Genomic DNA, 27187 nt, shown 5'->3' on the forward strand with positions numbered 1-27187 from the left:
AGCAAACATTTTATAACAAATGCTTTCTTTATTTTTTGTTTTGTTTAAAAAAAAAAAAAAAAAAAAAACTTGGTGAATGTGCTAAAGTGTAGAATCTACTTTATATTATAGGTATAAATGTACTTTTTAAGCTAAACAACTGTCAAGATAAAAGGATCGCGCGATTATCAGACTTAATTCAAGTTCACATAAAAAGCCAAATTACACGTCAACAAGCCGATATGCTGCTTAACTATCATGTTAACTTGTTTACTTGTTGTGACAAAGTTGATGTTAGCTCCTTGTCTTTTTTCTTTTCCTGTTCTTCTCGTTTGTTCCTTCTCCTTTTTCATTTCAACAAATGTTTTGTTTCGGCCAAAAATATTCAAATTCAACTCAAAACCCGAGCTCCTGCCAGATGATCTGAGCGCGTTGCCATGGTGACGCCTGTATCAGAGTAATATCACAGTGATTTAAATTACCGAACTACATGCATTTATATTAAAACAATCAAGCCAGTTGGCATTCGGACTCTCTCTGATGTAAAACTTAAAACTGGGATAAATAACTAGTAGTTTAGGAACATTACAACATGTCCTGACACAAGTTGACACAAGCTGTTGCACCACTACAGCAGGGCGTTTTTGTTTTTAACTGTGTTTGGTTGGATCATGCAAAACAGCAGCCACACAATGATTAGGATCATAAAGTTAGAAAAGTATGTAATGTTTCAGGTCAAGTTATTTTGCACGTCTGCAGTGGAATTGTTGTATTTTGTAATGACCCAGCTACACAAACCAACATTCTTCTGAAAAGCAGATTGTAAACCAGTTTACCTTCACTGTAATCTGCTGGTTTTTCTGTTTAGCGAGGTTCACCAGGTTTTGGCCATCGTACATCAAGTTTTCCAGACAGCCTTGGAAATTTCTCTCCGTCCTCCGAGAGCCAAGGCCCTGATCCGTCCCCACCTTCATCTGCAGCAGGACACGCATGCATGAGAACTAACAACGAGTGCACCACTGTGAACAGGATGAGTCTGTTGGTCTGCACACCTGGTCGTGATCCCAGTGGGAGAATCTTGCTGGGATCTGCACCCACTGTGTGCTTTTGTCCACGGTGAGGTTGAGGTGATTGCCGTAATGCTCCACTGCAACATGGTGCCAGTGCTGGTCGTCTAACAGGCTGCCCAAAGACACAACCTGCCGGCTGTCTGGAGTCAAAGTCCTGCCTGGAAGGTGGAAAGAACAAGCAGTCTGAGATGACCAGCCGTGTGGTGATGGGTAAAAAGAGATGAGGATTTTTATTTTCTAATGCGGATTAGCCAAGATTTGTAACCCCTGCATTAAATATTTACATCTACTTATTATTATCTTGTTTAAAGGGGACTTTTAAAGATTGCTTTTTAACCCTTTCAATAAAAAAACAAACTGTTTTTTTAAGTAATGTTAATGAAGTAATTAAGTACTATTTTATTTCTATGGTAATGTACATCAAGTTTTGTAATTTCTTAATTAAATTAGTTTTTTTTTATGTCTTTTTTTTTAGCTGTTTTACAAAAAAGAAAAAAAAAGAGTAAATCTTTCAACTTAATGCTATTATATAAATATTCTAATGGAATATAGCTCTATAATAATTACAATGCATGTTTAAATATAACAATATATTTCTTAAATGACAGTGAATTTTATGGCTCACGACTAATTTACAAATATACCACCCTCACCCATTAATACATTGTGTCCATTGTCGTGGCCATTATGCATGAACGTGTTGTTTCCTTTTCTAGACAGACAGTATCGTGAGCTTATTTGTTAAAATTGCATGATGACAATTAACGTGCAGCTAACTGCTGACTTCAAGGTCTCCAAACTGGTAGCGACACATGGCAGGCTTCTGCTGCAGCCAAACAGAAAGTAATTAAAACCAGAGGACATGGGAAACAGGCAGGCATGAATAAATGAATGAGGACATGGTGCTGACTCTTCACTCCATTAAGGAGGAACATTAGTGAAGAGTTTCTGCAGAGAAACAGAGGTGAAGACCTTGCTAAATGCACTCCGTCATTAAATATGAATTAGATATTGTTTGAAAGGGGAGAACTTTCTCTGTGTGGGAAAGGAGACGCTGAGAAACCGAGAGGGGGAGACGGACTGAGTGTTCAGTCATCAATCTCCATTGATCTGTCAGGTACATCAACCATAACAAAGGAAGGCTAGAAAGAGGGAAGGAGACAGACTGAGACAGAGAGAGGCGGGTTTGTGGTTTACTTAATCATCATTGATGAGCAGATGATTATTTGAAACCATGTCTGTCGTTTGTGCATCAACAAACGATGTGCACTGTCTCTTCTGTTCAGGGGGAAAAAAAAATCTGTTTTCTTCCTGGATTTTGTTGCTGAAGAGACGTGAACATATCACATCTGCACTGAATTCAACTTCATTCCAAGACTGATTTTAAGACTTTCTAGCCAGGGGGGTCCAAAGTCGGTCGCTGAGGGCCGCTGTCCTGCAGGTTTTACATGTATCCCTGCTCCAACATGTCTGGCTTACATTTAACGGATCCAACAGGGTTTGAAGTTCCGCACAATGTCTGATGAAGTTGAGTCGGCTTTGTTCCATGGAAAACCTGCAGGATTGTGGCCCCCGATGACCGGAACTGGACCCCTCTTCCAGATACAGTTTATATCACCCATCTTGGTTTTATAGAAGCCGGAATATGAGTCTGAAATGCTCTCATGAAGGATTCTCATCGTTGCATGACACACTGACACCCAGAGGTGACAGAACTAGACCTGTGACAGCAGCAAACATGACTTATTATGTTTGTTTAATTGATTTTCCCTTGATTTAATATGATTATTTGCCTCTTCCGTCTGGTTTTATCCGTCTCTGGTGAATATGAGCTGTACTGTCACATTATAGCTACAGTTGTGCTCATATGTATTCATCCCCTTTCATTAAAGAAAGGCTGAATTTACAACAGTCACTCCAATAACTGGAGACTTAAAAAAGGAACAATAACTAAAAATTTGCAAAAATATCATTTAGTAATATAACACACTGTTTTTGTTTTTTTAATTTAATTGAGATGAAGAAAGAAAAACAAACAAACAAATTGGTCCTGGACATATTAGAGACTTTTCTGTTGAACAGTGGGACAAAATACCTGTCAACAGGTGCAGAAGTCTGACTGAGAGGAACAGAAAACACCTGACTGGAGCAGAAACATTAAAGGATTGTTCTACTAAATATTACTTTATGACTGATGGAATATGTAATAAATTATCTTATTTGTTTGCTTTTTTAAAAAAATATTTCTATTGAACCAGAATTAGAAAATAATGCCATGATTTTCATGAAATTTTTATTTATTATTACTTTAGTTAATTTCAGCTTATTTTACAGGCAGCTGTTTTTTTCCTTCTTTAATGAAAGGGGATGAATAAATATGAGCACAACTGTATGCAGCTCAGCTGCTTTCTGCACATCAACTTCTTTCCTGCTTTCTCAGAACTAAAGCTCTTATCCCCAGCTCTTTAAATATTACTGTATTTACTTTTGTTCTTCCTTTCAGATTGCCTTTCGGTAACCCATCCCCTCCTCCCCTCCTTATCTCAGCCCTCAAAGCTGCTGCTTTTACATTAGACACATCTTTTGTAGAAACCTTTTGTATGATGTGTGCCTCGCGCTGCAGCGTCCCTACGGCAAGACGTGCACTTTCAGTGATATGCAACCACATGTTGTGTGTTGTTCCAACACACAGCTGTAGGTCTGCGTTTACACACTGCTTTCCTCAGCTGTAACATCCCCTTTAAAGACAAATGTAGAATGAAAGACCAGAATGTTACTTTTCCTTTATCATACGTAAAACAGAATCACTCTTTTTTTCCTGCAGAAATAATTAAAAAGGGAAACACCTGCTTTTAATACACATTAAGCAAAAAAAACATTTTTACTGTCCAGGTTCTTGTATAATTTCTGGCAGCTATCAAACGGAAAAAATAATCTGCCGTCTGCTGCCACAAAACGGTTCTCTGCTGCAATTTGTCAGAAATCTTCATCTCATCATCCGATGGACTGTTGCAGTTTTTTTTTTTTACATTGTAATGTCATGTTATTCAGCTAAAGTGACCATAAACATAAACAGTGAACAGAAATGCAACACAGGGTTGAAATATGCTTACAAAAATTCTTCATGAGGATTTTTTTTTTTTTTTTTTGGGGGGGGGGGGGGGGGGGAAGAGGAACGGAAATTAATGCAAAAGATATTACTACATAAATATTATAATTTAATTGTTCCATTTGATCACTTTTTATTCTGTAACTTTGAGGTAGAATGTGAAATTTAATTAGAATGCAAGAGCATTTACCCAGCCAGCATGTCCATGTGAGGCTAAGGGTTCAATTTGGACTCCAGATAAGGCTTCCACGTGGGTTTGTCTCATATGTATTCATCCCCTTTCATTAAAGAAAAGGCTGAATTTACAACAGTCACTCCAATAACTGGAGACTTACAAAAGGAACAATCACTAAAAATTTGCTAAATTTTATTCAGTAATATAAGACACTGTTTTTTCATTTAATTGAGATGAAGAAAGAAAAAAAACAAAAAAACAAATTGGTCCTGGACATATTAGAGACGTTTTCTGTTGAACAGTGGGACAAAATACCTGTCAACAGGTGCAGAAGTCTGACTGAGAGGAACAGAAAACACCTGACTGGAGCAGAAACATTAAAGGATTGTTCCACTAAATATTACTTTATGACTGATGGAATATGTAATAAATTATCTTATTTGTTTGCTTTTTAAAAAAACATTTCTATTGAACCAGAATTAGAAAATAATGTCATGATTTTCATAATTTTTTTTATTTATTATTACTTTAGTTAATTTCAGCTTATTTTACAGGCAGCTGTTTTTTTTTTTCCTTCTTTAATGAAAGAGGATGAATAAATATGAGCACAACTGTATGGCTTTCAGCTGGGGCCCAACTAGGTGAGTGGCACAGGGCCCATGCATTTCCCACATCCCAGTCAGCATGTCCACATGGGGCCCTTATATTTGAGCTATGTTGGTGGTGGACACAGACATAAACTGGACAAATTTAGCAGGTTTCAAGTGCGGACAAACCCACGTGAGACCACCAAGCCCCATTTATGCTGCCTTATATGTGTAAATACAAACATTAATTTAAAATGTTGCCATAAGTCGCCTCAATCTTTTTGCATATTTTACGTGAGCATGGTTGAGTCAGTTCATCCACTAGGGGGCAGTGCTGAGTTCAGACCTCACTTACTTCCCCTTTGCTGCCGCTTAGCTCAGAAACCTGCAGAGACTTTGTACGCAACCATCCTGTCCACCACTAAAATCCAGCAGGCTTCCTTTTCTGCCTGGACTGACACCATTTTCTGTCCTTTCCAAACAAAATGTCAACCAGAGGGCATACGATCGGTGGAAATTAATCTGTTGTACATTTATTTTCACAAATTACTTCACTGTAAAAAAAAAAAAAAAAGAACAGCACTTTAATTATGTGTCTGGAAAACTCTGACCTATTCTCTGACATTTTGACGAATGCATAGAGTTGCTTTTTGAGAAGGATACATGCATTTTAATAAGCAGGGATATTTATTCAAACAGGATGGACAGCTCCAGGAGAGCTGACTGGAACTAAGTGACTTCTGTTAGGAGTGGCTGAAGGTTGCTTAGTGTAAACAGAGGGACATAAAAGGGTTGTTCAGGGCCAAACTAATGCTCACTGATACAAATCTACATCAGGAAAAAACTAAACTTTCCTTTGTCTTATGTTTAAAATCCCTGAAACTGAATTTAATGGAGTGAAATTACAACAGAGCAAGTTAAAAAACCTGCTCATAGATACTGGTTGGTTAAATGTAGTTCTGCTGCGTCTGCAGTTGCAGGAAAGCAGATTCATGAATAAGTTAAACTGCCCTCTTTTCTCTTTACTTGTCAAGTGTTCAGATTCTAAAATGTCTTGTCAGCATCAGGTAGATCCTTAATGGGGTAAAACCGAAGGATAAAAATAAATAAAAATGAATGAAACAACTCCTATTTCTTGGTCATGAATCTTTGGGCAAATCCACAAAGTTAAGATGGACTCTGGTGTTTATTCATGTGCTTCATGATGAAGCTGAGCAAGCAAAGTCTCGAATACCCCAAACCAAAATCCATCAGTGAGCAGGGAACAAAGATTCAGCAACAAAATACGCTTCAAGCCACAAATCAGAGGAAAACAACGAAGGGATGCTCCCCAAGCCCTCAAAGCCATTTCGTTTCTGTGTAGCAGCAAAGAGATGAAAGTCTGAGCTTCAGTTTCACCACACTCACAGATAGCAGCTGGTATGAAAAAAAGCTCAAGTTCAAGCTGAGATTTGTTGTTTTTTTTCAATAAATTCATTCACAAAGGATGGATGCAGAAAGACAACGTTGCTGTTGGGTTAGAAAAGGGATGGAAGCAGGTTGAAAAGACAAGAAAGGAAAATAAGGAGCACAAAAGTACGTCTAATGGACGCCAACGAGCCCATTTTAATGTGAAAACATAAAGGGGGGCAACCATAACGGCATGTTAAAAGACCTCTAATTAATTACAAATACAGAGACAAGAAAGGATTTTAGGAAATTACAGCTTGAGGCAAAAAAGTTTGAGCTCCGGGAGTAATCCTGAAAATAAAAACATGGACTTGTTTCTGCACTTCTTCGCTTTTCTTTTATCTGTAAAACACACGTGTCTGTAAAAACAGCTGCAAGAGGAAATAGCATCAATCTAAAAGATGTAATTAAAATTAAAGCCGCAAGCGGCATCCATCGGGTCCTCGCCTCATGCCGAAACCTCCACCCGAATTTGCCACAAAGCTTGCGGGTGGATGTGAAGTCAATGGTATGAATCCCACACTAGTGGGAAATTGTTTAAAAACAATGCACATACAGTGCTAAATGGGCGTAAACGCCAAGATGGCGGACACCCCGTTGCCATGGTAACAGGTGGTCAATGCACTTTTTTTTACTTGCCTTGGGTTGTTACGCATGTGTACCAAATTTCGTAGCCCTAGGTCTAAGTAGAAGATTGGGCCCCTAGAGGCCACCCCCAAAAAGTGCCCCACCCCCACAATACATATTACAATGTGTTAAGCACCTACCAAACATGAATGATTTTAATTTTCACGAAGCTCCATGGCGAATGTGGAGCCATCAGTATGAATCGCCTCAGACTAGTTCGTTCAAATGCAACGCGCCCAAATTGACAAAAAAGGGCAAAAATATGGTCGTAAACGCCAAGATGGCGGACAGCCTGTTGCCATGACAACAGGTCTACGATTGACATTTTTGGTCGTCTTGAGGTGGTAGACATGTGTACCGAATTTTGTCGTCCTACATCAAACTAAACTTTTTTGACCCCATTCTAGGGGCCATTTTTGGCGTTTCTAGGGGGCGCTGTTAAGGCATTTTTGCATTGGCATGTACGCGGACCCCAGAATATCGCTATTTTCGCCGGGCTTGAGGTGTGTGCCAAGTTTTGCAACTTTTCACGGGGGGCTAAGGGGGTCAAAAATGGCCGAGTTGTGCTGAGAAGAATATAGAAGAATAAACATTTGGAAAACAAGAGGGCCCTGCCATACTCCGTATGGCTCGGACCCTAATAAAAGAGGTGTAACAGATCAAGGTTGATGAGAAAAAAATGGGTAAATAATCACTTTAGTGAAATATTCTCTTAGAACGAGCTGTTTATTTGCCGTTGGACAACATTTGTGCAGCTGCCACTATTTTTACTACGGTGTCTCTGAATGGACAAACACCGTGCAGCGAGAAGACTTTCAGCCTGAGGACTAAAGCGCCGGTTTTGTTGGATGAATGCCGGAACACCATTTGGGATCTTAGAATACGACAGCACACGTGCACAACCTAGAAGCGACTACCTGTCCTGCAGTCATGTTGCACCAGAAGCCACTCGCAATGAAAACTGGAAGAATTTTGGCCTCTGATGGCCACCATCCATTCACAGCTTTGCATGGCATTTGGAGTAATTTCTGTAACCATTTTTTACCACCTGTCAGTCTTTTAAAGTGTCAACAGGAGGATTTCAGGATGACAACGGCATCATCTACCTTGCAGGTCTTTGTTGATCTGACCAGCTGAAATCCACTCATGACAGCGACAAATTCCTCTTCCAATCATCTTTTCAGTATTTTCTAGGTGTTTGTTTTTATTGGGGATTTCTATGGCGATAATTAGGTTCTGTAGCAGGTTGTTAAAAACGTCTGAGGATGCAATGAAGCATAAACAACCCAACATAAGCTTAACATGTCCATCCTATCACATGATCCCTGCAAGAGTAAGGGCGTCTAACAACGATAAAACCACAAAAAACCAGAATAAATAAGTTTCTGATGTCCAAGATAAACCATTAAACATGACACTGTAGAAAAAGATAAATGTTCAGCATAGTTTAACCTTTACAAATCCAGTTTGCAGTGTTCTTAATTATCCATTAATTTGCTCAAACAGCAGCAGTCTACAGTTACTTACATGTTATTGAGATAATCTTAAAGTTTCTTTCCTCTATACTGCAATTACTGGACAACTCAGCGTACCTCTAGCAAGCCAGGTACTGATGCATCTTCTTTGAAAATGTGTATCTAAGCTTTTCTTTAGTTTTTTAAAAGTTTAAAAAAAAAAAAAAACAAACTAGTTGCCTTGTTTGATGAAAATGTATTTTGATGGGTAACTAGGAATAAACTGGCTGCCGGTCTGAAGCACCATGTCAGCGTCGTACCTTTTCCAAAGCGCAGGAACAGTTTTCCCTTCTCCAACTCCAGAGTGAGGCTCTGCTCTTTCGGTCCTTCGGCGTGAAGCAGAACCCCGGAGTTCTTCATGGTTTTAAATCTAAGATAGATGCTTTCAGAGGACGACCGCGTCGCTCTGGGACTCAGCCGGTAGAGCAAGCTGCTCTGACCATCGAAGCTCACGATGTCAGAATCTGCAAAACAATAGTGCCTCACAGTTTTTTCTGATTGTACAATTTAGAAATAAAGAAGACAGTTAAGATTAAAAAGAAAAAAATGAAGTTAGTTTTACAAATTGACTGCTGAAAAACATTTTAAAGAATCTTTTTATTCTGTTTACTGATGTGAAACAAGAAGCTATCCTTCTTGGTGAATGGTCTTAATGTAAGAAGTTTTTATACAGGAGCTAATGTATCGTAGTTTCATGTTAATGGATGGAGGGAAAAAAAACCCAAACTGACTGTAAGGACATCCATAAACCTCCAGCCGGAGTCCAATGCGACCATTTGGATTCCAGTCCAGGGGAATGAGACGGACATACTGAGCGATCACCGGCTGATGGAGCTTGTGCTGGACCACGCTGTCTGCATTACTGTTACCTGGAAATGCCTGAAAAAGACAAACCACAACTTATTTTATTACTTTATGACGTGATCTCAGTTCCTGCATCTTTCTAAGGTGACTTTCTCTCTCTGGACTTTTACTTCTCAAGGTATTACACACAAAAAATATTCTTTCACTCTCACTGAATTTAAACTGCAGTTCAGAAGGTGTCTGGGAAATGTGATATGTCTGATTTTCCTCGTAGTAAAGGTATTATTATGGCCTCATATGACTGGTGAAGGAGTTGGAATCTCAAACATGTCTGATTATTTTAATAAACACTTCAGTAAAGAAGAAATATTTACTAATCTCAAAGGTCATAATCTGTTTCTTCTTTTTAATGTTTGCAGAGTGTAACAAGATCCATGAATGAAAAATGTGACATATTAGTGTCACCACCGTCTCCGGACGGACAAACATCTCTATGCTGAGCTTCAAAACTGCAGCGCCAGCTTCATTTTTAGATGATCGACTTCTATTTGGGATATTAATGCTTTAAAAGACACATGGAGGTAAAGGTACACATCTGTAGTGCAGTTTTCACAGCTCATGAAGCCAAAACATCCACTTAACCTTTAAAATAATCTTTGTGTCTGGAGGGATTTTGACCACTAATGGCCACCGTCCATTCCCAACTGTGTTTAGCATTTGAAGTTACTTTTATGCAGATCTTTACCACTAAAGCTAGCCTTGCTCCCATGTTTTGGTTTTAGTTTTTTACTTTTACTGTGGATTTGACTTTGTGGGCAAAGCAGCTGATTGCTTGATTAGCCACAGCCAGCATTCCCTTCCCTACCACGAGATATGCAGACCCGGGTTTTACAGAAGTGGAGAGAGAAAGGTTGGTGCCAGCAACAGGAAGGGACAGCAATGATACAGAGATGACGACAACTAGGTAGTAGAAGCAGAAGGAAACCTGAAAACATGACAGCCAACGATGCAGATCAGAGCGAGCGGCGCTGCAGGGATCACCAGCCTGGTCAAGAGAAACAACACAACGCTAATCGACGCTAAGCAATGAACATACCATGATGCTTCAAGGGGGGGGGGACATGCCCCCTTCCTCGACTGTAGCAGATTCCCCCCCTACTAGAAGCTAGAGTACCCCAGGCTGGGCCACCTTTTAACTCCTTCTGAACTGTTTTTAAAGGACTGTTTTAATGGGGAAGGACCATTCTTATGTTGTGACTTTTAATAAAAGAATCTCCTGACTTCTTCTGACACTTTCTTCCTTTAGCAGCAGCAAATTTGAACCTCGTGTGACACACACACTACTTTAAGCTTTAAGTTGAGCCAAATCTACGTTGTTACTTATAAAAACATTTAAATATTTACTTCTTTACTTCATAGTTCATTTCTGCTTCCCACACTGGTCACATCATACAGTTGTGCTCATATGTATTCATCCCCTTTTATTAAAGGTTGAATTTACAACAGTCACACAAATAACTGGAAACTTAAAAAAGGAACAATAACTGAAATTTTGCAATAAAATAATTTATTAATATAAGACACTGTTTTTTCATTTTATTGAGTTGAAGAAAGAAAAACAAACAAACAAACAAACAAATTGGTCCTGGACAAATTAGAGACTTTTCTGTTGAACAGTGGGACAAAATACCTGTCAACAGGTGCAGAAGTCTGACTGAGAGGAACAGAAAACACCTGACTGGAGCGGAAACATTAAAGGATTGTTCAACTAAATATTACTTTATGACTGATGGAATATGTAATAAATTATCTTAATTGTTTGCTTTAAAAAAAAAAAAAAAAAAAAAAAATATATATATATATATATATATATATATATATATATATATATATATATATATATATATATATATATATATATATATATATATATATATATATATATTTCTATTGAACCAGAATTAGAAAATAATGTAATGATTTTCATAAAATCTTTGGAAGGATCAGCAGCAATGTTTGTTTATACAGTTGTGCTCATATTTATTCATTGCCTTTCATTAAAGAAGGAAGAAAAACAGCTGCCTGTAAAATAAACTGAAATTGACTGAAGTAATAATAAATAAAAATTTATTTAATCTCAGGACACTTCACAGGCAAAATAAATCAGTTTCTTGTGATATATCAGGTAAATTAGTTTGATTTAAAGGGATAGTGAAGCATAAAATATGTTTTATTTCTTTAGACATATAATCTAACTTAAGCTGTTGTAAAAACTGACATTTCGTCACCTACCGGTTCAAACCAGGTCTTTTTTTTATAAGCTCAAACCTGGCTAATCCTGGCCCACTTGGCTTCTTCTTTCACAGAAATAAGAAAACTGAACTACCCCCCCATGTAGCAGGTGGACACTTATCTTCCAGGCCCAGAAAGTTTCAGACTTTTCCAGAGCGACTAAGTTTTTCTCAACACTTTTGGATTTGTGCTTTTCAAGGCTGTGGAAGCAGCACTGAGCTGCTGGTTCTTCCTGCTGGCCTCATACGGCTCAGCAGTGGTTGCAAGCGGCAGGACAGTCTCATGTGATGAAGCAAACATGCATGTTTGCATCATACTTTGTTCACAGGAGAGTTTTTTCGAATATTGTGGAAGTAGACATGGTGTCTTATGAGCCTCAATCCTTCCATCGTTCCGAACCTTCAGACTCATCACGAGTCTGCAATGTGATGAATTGTACTCATTTATTTATTCAATTTTTTTCAGTAGGAAGTTTTTATAGGTGCATGTGCAGCTGATGTTTAAAATTTCCTTTGGGATTAATTCAATCTATCTATCTATCTATCTATCTATCAGTGCACTAGTTACTGTCATGAGAGCACAGCTGACTCTAATAACAGAGTCATTCTGCAGAACCCGACAGGCTGTTGGATCAATTTAACTGAATTCAGGCGCGTTGAAGCAGGAATACATGGAAAACCTGCTGGGTTGCGGCTCTCGTAGGACCAAACTGCTCTAAAAACACTGCTGAGTGTCAGGCTTGTCAAGTTATCAAGCAACATGCTGCTGTTCAAATAAATGTAAAGCCATTGAGAAGAAGTAAATGTAAGATGATCTTGAGAATCTGCACCAGTTTCCTTCTGTAAAACGTGCGTGTGCTGACCCTGCCATGCATTCCCACATACAACTCCCCCCAGCAGGCTTTCTTTACAGGTACATTGGGGGAAGTCACGAAGAAAGCAGTAGGTGTTTTTGTCCTATAGGTGTTTTGATGGTAATTATTAACAAAATATATTAATCAAAATTTTATATATAAAACACAAAGTGTGTGTTACATAAAAAACACTTTATGCAGATTAAAAATGTTCAAAAAGTTTTTAAATACCAAAGTATGAAACAAAACAATGTAAAATTATCTCTTTCATACACAAATGCAACACACACACACACTCCCCAAACATCTACACTTATTCTGCTCAAACATGAACTCTGATACATATTTACTGCGACAGAATAAGTGAGCCAGTAAGAAGAGTTTTAGATCAATCTGATGTGTGTGTTTTTCCAGTGTTACACACCACAGCAGAAGCAGGAATGAGAACTAAAAGCAGTTTTGACTCAGTTTCAGTCAGTGGAAGTGAACTTTGATCTGGTTTGTGTGAAATGTGAACATTAATGTTTTACATTTCCTACCTGGCTGACTGTCAGGTTCGGTTGTGATGTTACAAATGTGCACATGCATACACACTTTACACTATTTGAAACGATCCTTTAACGTCCTGCTCTGATCATAAATCTCTCTGTGCAGCAAAGCCGAAACATCCAGAACAGAAAAAACTTTTTCAGAGAATAATCAAGCATTTTCTCTTGTTTCTGCTTTTCTGTCATTTGCAGCTTTTTAATTGACTTTCTTTAAATTAATACATTTTAAAAAGCTTTCTGGAGATTCAGTAACTTTACATGCATTATGAGAATACAGCCCAGTAAACTTTCTACTTTCTGATTGTGTCTGGAGAAAGAAGATAAAATGAAGGAAGAACAGAGAATTAGGGACAATCATCTTTGTTCAACTTCACCAGGTCTTTTCTGGAAGCCTGACGGAAGCAGAAGTCTTGGACAACTTTTGTCAGATCAAGCAGCTCAGCTGCCGACTCGGCACCTTGAAAGCTGTGATAAACTGGGATGACGAACTTGTCAAGCCTCATCAGGAGGTTTGAAACACTCTGGATTTGTCTCGTTATACAGAGTGGGAAAGTCTCTGACGTGGTTTGTTCCCTCCCAGAGGTAAATCTGATCCCACTGCAAAAGGCTTACATTTCATTTCATAGTGTGTGAAATGATGTTGTTCATCCAGCATCACTGCCACTCTACGCTGGACTGGGACAAGAAAAGCTGTTCCTGGAGGTCTGGTCCAGATCAGCTCTTATATGATCCTGCAGCAACAAATCTTTCGTCTTAAATCAAACTAAAACAATGCAGCAAGTCAGCAGGAATCAGTGGAAGTATGTTAAAGTGAAATACTTCAAAAAAATAAGAATCTCCACTCCATCCATGCTCCATCAGAAAAATGGATGTCTGAGCAGCATCCATCCTACGAGAAAGAAAAAACTGAAGGGAGATTTTTCGTTTTTCATGACATAAAGATTCATTCCAGTCTAGAATGACTGGATTCTCTAATAACCAGACAAACAATGTAATACCTGGACAAAAATGTAAATAAATAATCTTACAGACTAGTGGCTTTCAGGGTGATAAAACTGCAAAGATAACATATGTTGGTGTTTGTGACCGTCATGTGATTAGACGGGTTACGACTGTGATGATGTTTTCCTGACCGGGCTGCTCTGTAGCAACGTTCAACTAGACGTATGCATGACGAGTGTTGGAATCGGGTGTTGGCTGTGTGTGCTTGTGTGTATGTGTGTGTGTGTGTGTGCTTGTGTGTGTGTGTGCTTGTGTGTGTGTGTGTGTGTGTGTTAAAGTGTGTGGGAAGACCAGGACTGATGGATTTTGTGTGTGTGCTTTTATAATGCGTACAGACTTTGTGTTACATTTTACTGTTAGAAAAGACCTTTATAAATAAAGTTTGATTTGATTCTGCGGCCATTCTCTGAATTTTATGTTAAATCATCATAAATAAGGAGGAAGTGTTTTTTAGTGGTGCACTGCTGTGACAGATCAATGTTTCTCACAGAGATTATGTTAAATTCTGATTTTTATCGTCAATCATGAACTAAATTTGTTGTTTATATGTTGATTAAATAAAAAATAAGGTGCTTTGTTTACCTTTTCTCTTCCATCATTCTGCTTTCTGGACAGGTTGAAAACAAAAAGGTGCAAATTTTACAAATTTATGTCTTCCAGTGGTTCTCAAACCGGCGGGAGCAAAATCATTTCAGGCGGTTTCCGGATAATTGTAAAATATAAATGATATTTATCAAATGAATCTGGGATTTTACCTGGGCTTTCAAAATGTGGCCATTGATACTAATCACTCGTAAATATGAGCACATCACCCCTGTTTTATCGTCTCTTCACTGGCTGCCCGTGCATTTTAGGATCCATTTTAAACTTCTTTTATTTGTTTTTAAATGTTTGAATGATGTTGCCCCCCTCGACCTCTCTGAGTTGTTGCGCCCTTACTCTCCGACGCGGTCACTCAGGTCGGCTGACCAGCACCTCCTGAGTGTACCAAAAACCCACCGTAAACTCAGAGGGGACAGAGCCGTCTCAGTTGCAGCTCCAAAACTATGGAACAAGCTGCTTTTGCACATCCGACAGGCCTCTTCTGTACCTGTTTTTAAATCACGTCTTAAAACCCACCTGTTTTTATTGGCTTTTAACACCACCTGAGATGTTGACATTATTAATCTGACTGTTTTTTATCATGATTCTACCAGTTTTAGAAATTTTATATGTTTTATTCTGTACACCACTTTGGTCGACTGTGGTTGTGTTAAAAGTGCTATATAAATAAAGTTGCAGTTGCAGTAATAGATAAATTGTTATTATTATTTATTTATTTATTTTCAGAGAGGTGGGTGTTTTTCTGATCATGCAGTTTTTAAGACCACAAAACAAAAGACAATGTGGAACATTTTTCTTCTAAAATGATGATTAAATGCTCAAACAGGACCAGTCTGCAATGTTTTCATAATGTATGGCGTTTAGTTTGCCTACCTGATGAACTAATTCCTCATTTATGCCGAGGGAAAGGGTAACGATGACAGATAATGAACTGCAGACTCCTCTTGTTGTTTTTTCTGTGTAATCAGGATGTTCAAGCGTTTCTTACAACCATAAGTCAGAGATCTACTATCCTTCAGCGTTTAGATGCATCCCTTCTCCAACATTAGAAAACCTGCCCACAATCTTTTCCTGAACTTACCTGAGGATGTTTAGTGTCAAATCCTGGCGAGGAAATGCTGCCTGTAGGTTTAAGCAGTGAGTGAAACAAAGTGCATTCAAATCCCCGGTCCACTTCCCCTGATAGTCCGGACTGTCTGGAGCCATGTGAGCACAGATCCTGACTCTGATGCAGACCACGTCAATAAACTCTGCTCTGCTTGCGAATGTGGACTCTCTGCTGCATGCATATGAACTGTGATCCTGCACACTGACAGTGGAAAAGCTAACAGACCGTCCGGCAAACCAAAGAATGATTTGAGGTGAGTCTGATATTTCGCTGCTTCTCTTGCTGCTCATACTGGACAGATTCTTGTTAGACTTCTTTTTTAAACCCCAAAATAAAAACAGAAATACGTAGACTGAATACATTTACTGTATCTCTTTTTCCCCTGGTCAATCAGATCAGGTTAAACCAGACTTTCTTCGGTCAGCGGCCATTTCGGGGCCCCAGTAAGCAGCTGTTGTAACTGCGAGACGTGGCCGAGCTTCAGTGAAGTGCAGTGTGAAGACAAACCAACCTAAAGCAAACTGATAGACCTGTGTCTTCCTGTCGATCCTGGTGTGAATGCTGCGTACTGCAAAGTTTACTGCAAAAAAATGATGAAAAACGGTTTCACAGAACTCGTCTGAAATTTGACATTTTTGCATCGTTTTCCACATCTGTCCACAATTAAGACTTAGTGTCGCATCCCAACCAGGATTTTTTAATCAGATTCTTATTAAAGGAGGGAATTTTAAAGGACATTAATGCCATTAAGAAGATGGAAAAAAGTTTGGACACTGAGTCTCTTGCTTGAGCTACTACAGGGTCAAAATTAAACTTCCAAAATTATGTTTCCTGCTTTAGTTTCCACTGTTTAATCTAACAAACAAACACCACATAATCATAATACCCTGATACACAAATATGTCATTTCTAAAGGACCTTGCATGCCAAGCCAACGTTCAGCCAATGAGCTCATTCTGATTGGTCGTTCAGACAGAAATCAAACAGCTAATTTAACACACATCACATGCAGCGTCTTCCTGTTTCTTCATCGTGCCAGAACAACACCAACAGCAAGGACTGCTGCCCTTTCCAACAGCTGCAAGTCATCGTTACTGTGTGTTGGTGTGCAGTTTTGTTTGCTCTGATGCTGAAGATGTGTGAAGCATCTATTACCTCAACAAACTCACCCGTAAGCTGCCTTCCTGTCTGTACTGTTTCCAGTTGTGTCCTGCGTCGCTGAACATGAGCAGGTAGGCCGTCTGCCAATCAGAGCTGCCGTAGCGTCCTTGTGTAGCAACAGCAGTGATCTGTGTCTGCCCGCCCAAATCGGCTTCCAGCCACTGATGTTTGTCTGAATTCAGAGGAGACCAACCTCCTGCTCCTGCACAGAGAGACAAAGGAGGGAAAAACACGTTGAAAGCCTCAGAACTACGTTGGATCTGCTACGTTGCTGCTTCATCAGCAGCTGAAGGTACATCTGTCTTAGAAAGTCTTTAGTACTTTTCTACAACTGTTGCATTATACAATAAGAACATGGACAGTCCACCGAGGATCTTCAGACCCCTCAGGGCAGAGGCCCGGAAGAAGAGGACATGGAAAATAATTACAGTTCTGAAAACATGATTTTTACAGAAGGTAAAGTTTAGCAGCAGCAAAGTAACACTTTTACAAGCACTGCATTTGGAAAAGCGCTTCATGAAGGAAGAATCTGCTTGATTCTTCTTTCTGTTTCATTTGTTCTTTTAATTTAGCTTTTTCTGCACAATGTGCAGCTTTTTAACCCTGGATGAAAATGTGTCTGTACTAATGTATGAGGGCTTTGCTTGTGCCATGTGCAGGGATGGCTCACACACACACACACACACCGGTACACACTCAAAAATAGAGGTACCAGCTTGTACCTAAAAAGGTACAAATGCTTGTCGCTGGGGGTGTACTCTTTTGAGAGACATTTCTGTACCCTTCAGTTCTGGTCTATTTTTGTACCTTATTAAGTTCAACCTCACCTTTTCAAGTCATGTTTTTTATGTTTATCACAGCATTAGGCCTGGTCCATTCCACTTAGCAATATTATCTTATCTTTAATCTAGAAATAATCTTCAAAAACTCAAAATACTGACCAGCCGTACACTTAGTTTGCAGCATCTGACCTTCATTGTCTGGTGTAGTAAATGACTGTTAAGTAGTACTACTGTCATCACTCAACTCTGCTCTAGTTTGTAACATTACAGCCATTAACATTACATTTTTCAATGCTGCAGGTTCCCTTATGGTCGAAATGGTACAAATTTGTACTTTATGTCACTTTGAACCCTTTTTCGTACTCTGAAGGTGTGCTTCTGGTCTCTTAAAGACCAGTATTGTACTTTTGAGAGAACATTTCTTTAAAATGTACCGACAGGTACAGAAATGTCCTGATCTTGTACCTCTATTTTTGAGATTGTACCGGTGACCGGTAAGGTGAATCACATCAGTCCAGTCCTGAGGTCTCCACATTGACAACCTGTCCGTCAGACGGCTGCTGTTGGTTTATGAAGCTGTAAAGGCTTTGAGGTCTCAGAACATTTCAGATCTTCTGGCCTGAGTCTCAGCTCATCAGGAACAGCTTTGCTCTCTGCCTCCAGAGTTCCAGATTAAAACAGACACCGCTTTCAGTTCTCATGCTTCCTGCAGAAATCCCTGAAAACAGCATGTCAGCATTAAATCTCTTCCTTCAAACATAAAATCTTTTCTCTTCATTGTTGCATTTGATGGATTTAATGAGAATAAAAAAAACACTGTTGTCTTCGCTCTGAGTTTACTTAAAGAAACATTTTATTGCACATTTACTTAAATGCATTTTATTCATGCCTTACTGAGAATAAACCTGATGGTACGATATGAATAAGAAGTTTATTCATTCAGGAAGTCTGTGATTAATAATCACAAAGAAGTGGAGCAAGAGTAGCTTAACAAGCTTTCCACTTTTCATCCAGTCGTGGAAATTTTATGTTTGGACTTAGATTTTCATATATTTCATAGTCCTAGTGTATATTCATTTCTGATTCTGGCTTTGTGGGCTTTCTGAAAAGGTCATCATGAACTTAAGAACTTAAGCTTGGTTACACAATGTCTGCTTATTCCCCTTTACAGACATAGCAATGTGTAGATCTGACATGTCTGCATTGAGACATCTGAGATCTGATTAGTTAGAACACTCTCTTCCTTAAAGAGGGTTACAGCTAACAACAGACATTTCTTGTTTAGAATAACATAGACTAACGGCAGACAATTGACGCCCTTATGCGAGGGTAAAAGGATGGTTCAGCCTGGACATTAGTTAGAGCATTCCAGACTTCTGCCCCGTCAGACCTCTGGACTGTCTCTCCAAATTGCAATTTGTATTATTCTGTACTTTATTTTCTGTTCAATAAACTTTGTAATCTTTTTCGCTTCAGAACCAGACACAACACCACCTATTCTCATGTGTCTGAATTAAAACCTTTATTCATCATCTAAACACATAAACACCCAACAAAACATGCTGAACCTGGTTTAAACCAGTGTTTTGTCTTTTTTCTTCACCATTTTTCAACATGAAGTAGAGAGAACTCAACAGAAAGTCTGATGCTTTCGTAAAACAGCGCTCACAGAGAAACATGTTATTATTCATATTATAAGTCACAAGCAGTGATTCTCAGTAACAGCAGAGTAAAGAGTATTCAGTGTTAACATTTCTTCTTTCAACGTTTAAAAAAAAGACGGCTTTGAAATAAAACTTCTAACTAATCACGACATCCACAGACCGTCAGCAGTGTCAGAATTTAATCACAACAATTCCTACTGACAGCTGAATATTACAGAGGTTTACTGATGAACACTGTGATTTTATTCCCAAAAAAAGACTTTTCATTCTGGCCTGTCAAGTGAGTCACTTTCTATCAGAGTTACATTTCTGAGAAACATTTACTACCACTCGGTGTCTCCTTCAGGACGAACGGAGGACTTTCTTCTGTACTCTTATCCAGCTGCGCATGAGAGGAATTTCTTATGTTCATGGGGCAAAACTTCAGTGCAGATTCAGTGAAGTGATTCCTTCAGTCATTTCTTTCAATATTCGATTCAGTTGCAAAGTTGATGTTTTGAAGTTAACATCAAGGTTGGACGTTCTGTCTGAAACAAACTCTGATGAAACGGGCTTTACACGTGTTAAAACTGAGGGGAGGTACAGGCGTTTCGCTGTCAGTGTGATTGCAGGTGTTGCAGAGGATGCCGAGGCCGCAGGTCAAACAACGAATAGATTCTCACTGTTGATCTGGAACTCCGTCATATATTAAGATGATCTTCACCAAGTACTTAAAAAGCTGTTTGAGGTCATAAAACATAACATTTGAACATAAAACACAACATGACAGCATCAAACTACTTTTTCAGTTTTATCTGTAGTATCTCCCCCAAAGCCTGCAGGGTTCATGCAATGACTGGAATCTATAGGTTACATGATGACCAGCAGTGCTGGAACTAGTCGATGTGTTAATGGAACTTCTACGACAAGTAAAACCAGTTTTCGTTGGAAGTTGAGGAAATCTGGATCAGTCTGTGTGCTGTCAGCAGCTTCCTGTGAGTTAAATCCATGTCATAACATACATTTCACCAAACAGAATAACATCAAAAACACATTTTAGACTCCTAAAAGCTGGAACTTTAGTTTGCTAATCAAATCATCAAGATTTCATGAACTTCTGCGTAAATGCACCTCCCTGCACTTTCTGCTGCATGAATACATTGTGATTAATGTGTTTCCTCTCCTTCCTTTTCAGCAGAGTTGTGGTGCTTATCGACCCTTCTTTCCTCCTCTCTTCACTCTGCACCAGTCACAGACTTTCCATCTCCTCCTGCTGAAGGTCTTTCTTGCTTTTATTCGAGAATTTTTTTGGCTCTGCTGTCACTCAATGCTCACGTTGGAGGACTGAATTAAAGAGATTAGATGCGATATGTCGTGTTCCTCAGCTCAGCGAGGCTTTTTAAAATGGACTGGGTTATGTAAGCACAGTTACTATAATCTGGATCATGTAATGGATTTGTTTGAATTGTTTTATAATTTGACCACAATGCACTGGGATGAATTAGTCTGTGTAATAAGTGCTTTGAGATGACTTTGTTGTGAATTCTTACTAGAACAAGTTAAGATTAACTGAGCTGAGCTGAGTTAATTAGTTTATAAGTCAGTTATTCATGTCACATATTTTTCTTTAAGTATTTAAAAGTCTTATCTTTTATCTTAAAGAGTTTATATTAATTTATTATCTTTTGCATGTTTGCACCATCTCAGTATAGTTGCAGACTTAACGTGTCCTCTAAGATTTACAGTACAAAGAGGATCACTGCAGACACTTTCGGAGGAAGCACAAAACACACACACACGTGTGTTGTGGTGTGTGAGTTGCTTCACAGTCTGCTGGTGAATTAACTCTGGATGTGGCGTCTCCTCCGAGAACGGTGATAAGAGAATAAAAAGGATCATCAGCAGCTGGAGGGACATAAATGAGCAAGAGGTGATCATTTATTCCCCAAAAGAACAACTTGGATTTACTAAGAACATAAATGTTGAGTCAATGCAACGCTTTGCTTCCTTCCAGAGTTCAGATTACCGCTTTGAAAAGTAAATACTGATCAATGCATTTCAGTTCTGAACTTGTGTGGATTGAAAGTGAGTGAAACCTTCATCATCCAGAGCGAAACCTGGATGATGCAAGGTGGGACTGGAGGAAAAAATCTGTAAGAAAGCAGCAACTTCTTGCAGGAACAACAACCAACACACACAACTTGTGAGAGACAATCTTTTTCAGATGTGAAAAACAACAAACAAACAAAAAAATCTAAGTTATGTTGTGCCCTATCAGGTGTATTTGTTCCCCGTTCTGAAGCGTGCCTTTGGGGATCAAACTGAAGGTGGTAAAAAGACTGAGCAGACTGCAGCAATAAAACACACAGCAGGTGTGTTTGTTCAGTTTTTACCATCAAATAGATGAAGAAATCAGCAAGCAGCAGGCTTCCACTTCCTGCAGTCTTCCCGGTGCTGAATTCTGTGTTGCTTCAAAGACAGAGACATCACAGCACTTCCATTCAGTTCTTCTGTCAGGTAAGAGGATAAATGAAGCTAAGGCTTGTCTTTTCCTCAATGACTCCTTTATCAGCAAGGAAAAACCTTCCCACCTTCATCTTTTCATCTAGATCAGCTGAAACGTGTTCACTAAAACCCAGCAGAAGAAAGCATCCGCTACCATATAGTGACATTATGAGGTGTCAGTGATGCGAGTCCAAGTGTTTCTTGTCTCTGATGCGGTGCAGTGTCATGAATAGCTCAGCTGCAGCGCATCAGAACAGAAACAGCAGGGCGTCTTTTACAGCCTATTTGATCTGTACATCCACTGAAAACACTGGAGATTAGAAAAGAAAGCAAGAAGAGGAGAAGACAGGGATTATTTATTCATGCGAAAGTGCTGAATTTTACATGCAGCGAGCAGAAAGTATGGCTGAGTGAACAATGCACTGCTTAAAGCAAACATTGGGATCTTTGTTGCACAGCACAGGTTGGAGGATTTCCCTGTTTTATCAGGTAAAGATGCTCACCTGAAGCTGAGCTGACTTATCTCCCCGTAATGTTTCAGCGCAGCATGAGATGTCAGCGTTGTGGGGTTGCACAGGAGTACAAGTTTAGTTTGAGGATGACCATGGAGGTGTGTGTCGGCAGTTCACACGCAAAGCGAAGCACCTGCAGGAGGAGGCGTTATGGAGGGAATCTGTGCAAACTGAGCAGCCATGAAACGACTGACACTTGCAGAGCTCCGCATTGACTGATGATTGATCTTCTCACATCTTTTGACACATTTGGAGGTGAGTGAACTGACAGGTCCTAAAGTTAAAATGCTTAACTAGAAAGGAAAAGAAAGGCCAGCCATCAGGGAAAAAACATCATTTTAGCTTTTCTAAACCAAAAATACGCAAATGTTCCAGACTCCAGATGGGTACCTAACTTTTCCATCCATGCACACAGTGCCTGCATGTCTTTCATAGCTTTTTGATGTTGAGGTTTTGTCTTATTTCTTACTTTTGGAAGATATGCTCCTGCAACTTTGGCCCAGTGTGTGAATATCTGTTCTACAGAAGCAGGTATTAGAGGGTGTGCCGTGTGGGAAACAGCTCGAACACCTGCAGGAAATCTTTATTCTTTCCTGTTTTTTGTTCTTTTTCCTTCCAAAGCTTATATATCAGTTTCACTCAGTGGTTTTGGTCTGCATGTAACGCCGGTATTTAGCGACGGGACAACTAATCTTCTGTTTCTGAAAACGAGGCGCCTGGCTGGGGATGGATTTACTGTTCATGTTTGAACAGGAACTTCAGCACACCTACACACCCTGCAACTTTTGCCTCGGCTGGAAAAATGGGCATCTTGGGAACTTGCAAAGGCCAGACTGATGAATGGATGAAATCTCCACAAATGCACCACTTAGTGCATCAGCACATTGCATTTTAAACGGATGACATAACAAGTGGAAATATGCTTTCCAAACTGCAGAAGTACTCATGAGGATGTGCGTCCTGACGCGCTCATGGGCCCAGACTGCAGTCTGCAGCCCATGTTAATCCTATCTAGTTTTTTAGACAGCACATTTTATAAACATAAATAGTTTCCAAAGTGCTGCACAGAATAAAACAAAAACGATGTTACAATACTAAAATATGAATACAAAGTAATAAACTTTGAATCAATCCAAATAAACAATGAATAATTTGACAAAATGAAATAGAATAAAAAGACACAGAGGACCATACAACTCACACGGTGGTAAAAGCCAGAGAACAAAAGTGAGTCTTAAGTTCCACAGTTTAGGTCCAGGCACAGAAAAGGCCCTGTCCCCTGAGTTTTAAGCCTCGCCTTCGGGACCATAAGCTGGTGCTGGACCTCTCACCTCAGAGTGCAGGCGGGGTATAAATTTGGAAGAGGTCAGAAATGTATTTATGGGCCAGTCCATTTAATGCCTTAAAAACAAGCAATAAAATCTTAAAATCAACCCTAGTAATTTATTACCTGTTTGTTTGTAAAACTGCTTTTATGTGATTTAAATGTCACTGTGTGTTTATTTATAATGACATTCATCAGTACATTCAGGTTTTAGTTTGCATCTTTTTTTTTTTTTCTTCAAAACTTCAATATGTGTATTATTTTTCCTCGTCTCTTTCTGCACACACTTCTTCTTGAGTCTTGACCTCTATGTGCATCTTTTGGGCATTTACCCATGCAAAGCATGGCCATCCTTTCAGATCCTTGATCAGAAATAAACTCTGCTCCAGACAAATATTAGACATACAATACATAATGATACATTTAAGCCCTAATTATTATTGTATTCACATCACTAATCCAGTAGTTTGAGTTTAAATTACTAACCGATCAATGTCTTTTATGCTAATGCCAACATTTTGTCTTGTGTTTACACTTTGTAAAACAGAATACAGCTTAGAAGTGAAGAAACTAAAATGTAACTGAGCAAAACTCAGAAGTCAAAAACCATTTTATTACATTTTGGTCTTCAACTTCCATCACAGATGGTTTAATAGGTGAGGACTTTATAAAGTCTGCAAACACCTAGCGACGTGTCCGGTGTGTACTCTGCCTCGCCTGCTCACTGCTGGGATCAGTTCCAGCGTCCCCGTGACGCCGAATTGGAACCAGCAGTATGAAAAAGGAACCAATGAAAGACTAAATGATGCTGTGAGCCATCACACGTCCAACCTGGCCTCCTGCTTCCTGATGAGGATTTAGTGACTTCTCAAAGTAAAACTTCAGGATTCCAACCCTGAATCTTCTGTCTCATTCTGGCTGCATGCTGACATTCATTTTACACATTTCTGGAGCCTTGTTTGCCCTGCAGCATCTGAGAAACAGGATTTCACAACGCCGGCACCTGGACAATCAACACACTATGGACACATACCACAGCTGATACGAAGAAGGATAGAACTGAAGGAAGTCAGAAAAAGCAACAGAGAAAGTGACGGAGAGCTATCATAAAGATAAAGTTCATCATCAGACTGACTTTCAGGAAGCTCGATGGATGCTAAATTAGCCGTCGTTGGAGGGCACTAAACTATAAAAATCAAGTACAGTGAAGCTGCTTAGAAAGTGACATGAGAATGATGCCCCCTCCAGTGTAGAAATGTCTTTTTTAGTCCCATTTTCCACCTGCTGTATTTAGGGACATGAACAAGAGTCCTGCAGTCTGTCTGCTGAAAACAGAGGACTGGTTGGTTTTTGTGTCCAGATCACAACTGCAGCTGCATGTAAATGTTGACTCAGACTCAAAGATTCAAAATGATCCTTTCATGTCATAAAAATGATGATTTATAACAATATATTCAGAGTTGAGTATTAGGTGCTACAGTAAAAAAAAAAAAAAGAAAATAGAAAATAAACATATTTATCTGAAATGCACGACATTTTTCAGCTTTTGTATCTATAAATATATGTTGCATATTACAAAAAGAATCATGAAAAGGGGAGAAAAAGGCCACAACAGTTTGGTGGACTGTATTAATGATCCATTAACCAAAGAACATGTCAACATAAGAATCACAGTGAAAGGACCTACCTTCCCTTCTGTTCAGCTTTGCAAAGCCTGGCCCATGACTGCTGGACAACTGCGAGGAGCATCGAAAGGATGAAGGCTGCAGAGCTGATACCAGCGGACTGTGACACGTCTCTGAGAATCACACAGCAGACAATAGAGACATCATATGGACATGTCGTTCCTTAGCATCCAAACTGATTAGTCTGAAATGAGAGCCGACAGTAATGAGACAAATTTCCTGCTATCAGATTCATATCTGCATGTATATAAACATGAAGTTTTCATCCCTACAGACAGGAGATGAACACATGCAGCATAAACTATGCAGAATGTGGTGGAAACAACCTTAACTGCAGCTAATTTATGTTTACCTTCATCACGAGTCAAGCTTCCTGATCTGAAGCAGGATGGCTGCTTTTACAGGGAGCTTAAAATCAACTTTTGACTTGTGTCATTTTATTTGCAGCAGCAGCAGTGATACGCTGAGATTAACACTGAATTACAAACCAAATATCTGCAGTTTAAAGTGCTGCATGTTTACTCACTTCAATTTGATTTAAGCAACTTAAATCATCCTGATGCGCAGTTTGTAGTATCTACATGTAACCCACTTCAAGGTATGTTCACGTCGCTACCCTAGGTTCGTAGGAGCTGGGAGTAAGGTAATGAACCACTGGACACAGGTATAAGTGTGTAACTGTAGAATTTAGTTGCAAAATTGTAAAACAGTTTACAACATATAATTGTGCACAATACCTAGGGCCCATGAACTAATAAAAATAAAATAATACAATAAAAATAAATTGTCCTTCTTTTAGGAATGTTCCTTTTGAATTGGCTTTTCCAAATCTGTTCCTTTTTTATTTGTATCCACGAAATGTCAAGTCAATAGTCAGGGGAATAAGTCAAGTCAGGGGTTTTATCCAAGGTCTCTCTTGTGGTGTTAGTCAGTTGGACTAACAAAATCCTACCACCCGATCCGCTGAATGGAGTGGAGGAGATCAAAGTTCGACTGGGAGGCTCGCCATCAACAATCGCTGGTCAACCTTGTAGAACACACGGACTGGATCTTCACTTTTTTCCCGGAGGATCAAAAAAAAGACCTGACCTGTATACAAAACAGGTTACAGTACAGGTTCTAGTATAAAAGTATCTGATTAGGTGTTGTACAACAGTAAATTTATCTTATCAATTCGGAAAATAACGTACAGTAGTTTACAGATAAGTAAACATAGCTATTTTCATAACAAACAGTCTTATATTGTCAAAATATATCAATTTAACAAATTACTATTTCAATGAAATTACTTGGTATGATCACATTTTACCAATGAATTCACTTATTTATAGTGATCAGCTGCTCTTTAAAGCGTCATGCTTAACTTGTAGTTTTCATGTACATCCATCTTGTTTCAATCCCTTTATACATAGGATTTTAGATTACGAAATGAAATAAATGAAATACCCTGCTTTCTAATTACCAACATAACATAAATTAGAGCTTTGCTGCTTTTACCCATTTTAAATAACTTAAAATTATAATTTTCTCTCATGCTAACCTTCCGTCACATGCAGAGAAAGTGATGAGGCATTTCACAAAATAAAAATTCTCAAAGTGCTTTTTTAAATGATACAGGACGAATCAGCAGTATGTTTCCAGTTAACATGTCAAATAAATGGTTGCTACACGTTTTAAAACAACATAAAAAGTAAGAAATACTCCGCTGGAGCTAGCATAGTGACCACGTGGTTTTTTTTCCCCCCACATACACAATCATGGAGAACAGGCCAGAACTAGCTTACCAAGAAGGGGATTTCTACTGGAGAAGCCAGGACAGATAAAGTTCTTCCACAACGGTTCTCCTACCTCTCAT

General features: G+C 39.0%; 1 protein-coding gene across 1 annotated transcript in view; it reads right to left on the minus strand.

The window, feature by feature from the left end:
* The window catches only part of LOC306762400 (contactin-associated protein-like 4), a gene marked incomplete at both ends in the record, with an annotated part of 74117 nt that overhangs the window by 37648 nt on the left and 9282 nt on the right, over positions 1-27187 (minus strand). The window contains 6 exons of the mRNA XM_079248843.1: positions 816-953; positions 1032-1207; positions 8771-8974; positions 9242-9389; positions 16890-17083; positions 25335-25445. Of these exons, the coding sequence (XP_079104969.1) occupies positions 816-953; positions 1032-1207; positions 8771-8974; positions 9242-9389; positions 16890-17083; positions 25335-25445 (971 nt within the window). The remainder of the gene's footprint in view (positions 1-815; positions 954-1031; positions 1208-8770; positions 8975-9241; positions 9390-16889; positions 17084-25334; positions 25446-27187) is intronic.

The sequence above is a fragment of the Telmatherina bonti genome (genome assembly GCF_933228915.1).
Source record: "Telmatherina bonti genome assembly, chromosome: 11".
Taxonomy (NCBI): Eukaryota; Metazoa; Chordata; class Actinopteri; order Atheriniformes; family Telmatherinidae; genus Telmatherina; species Telmatherina bonti.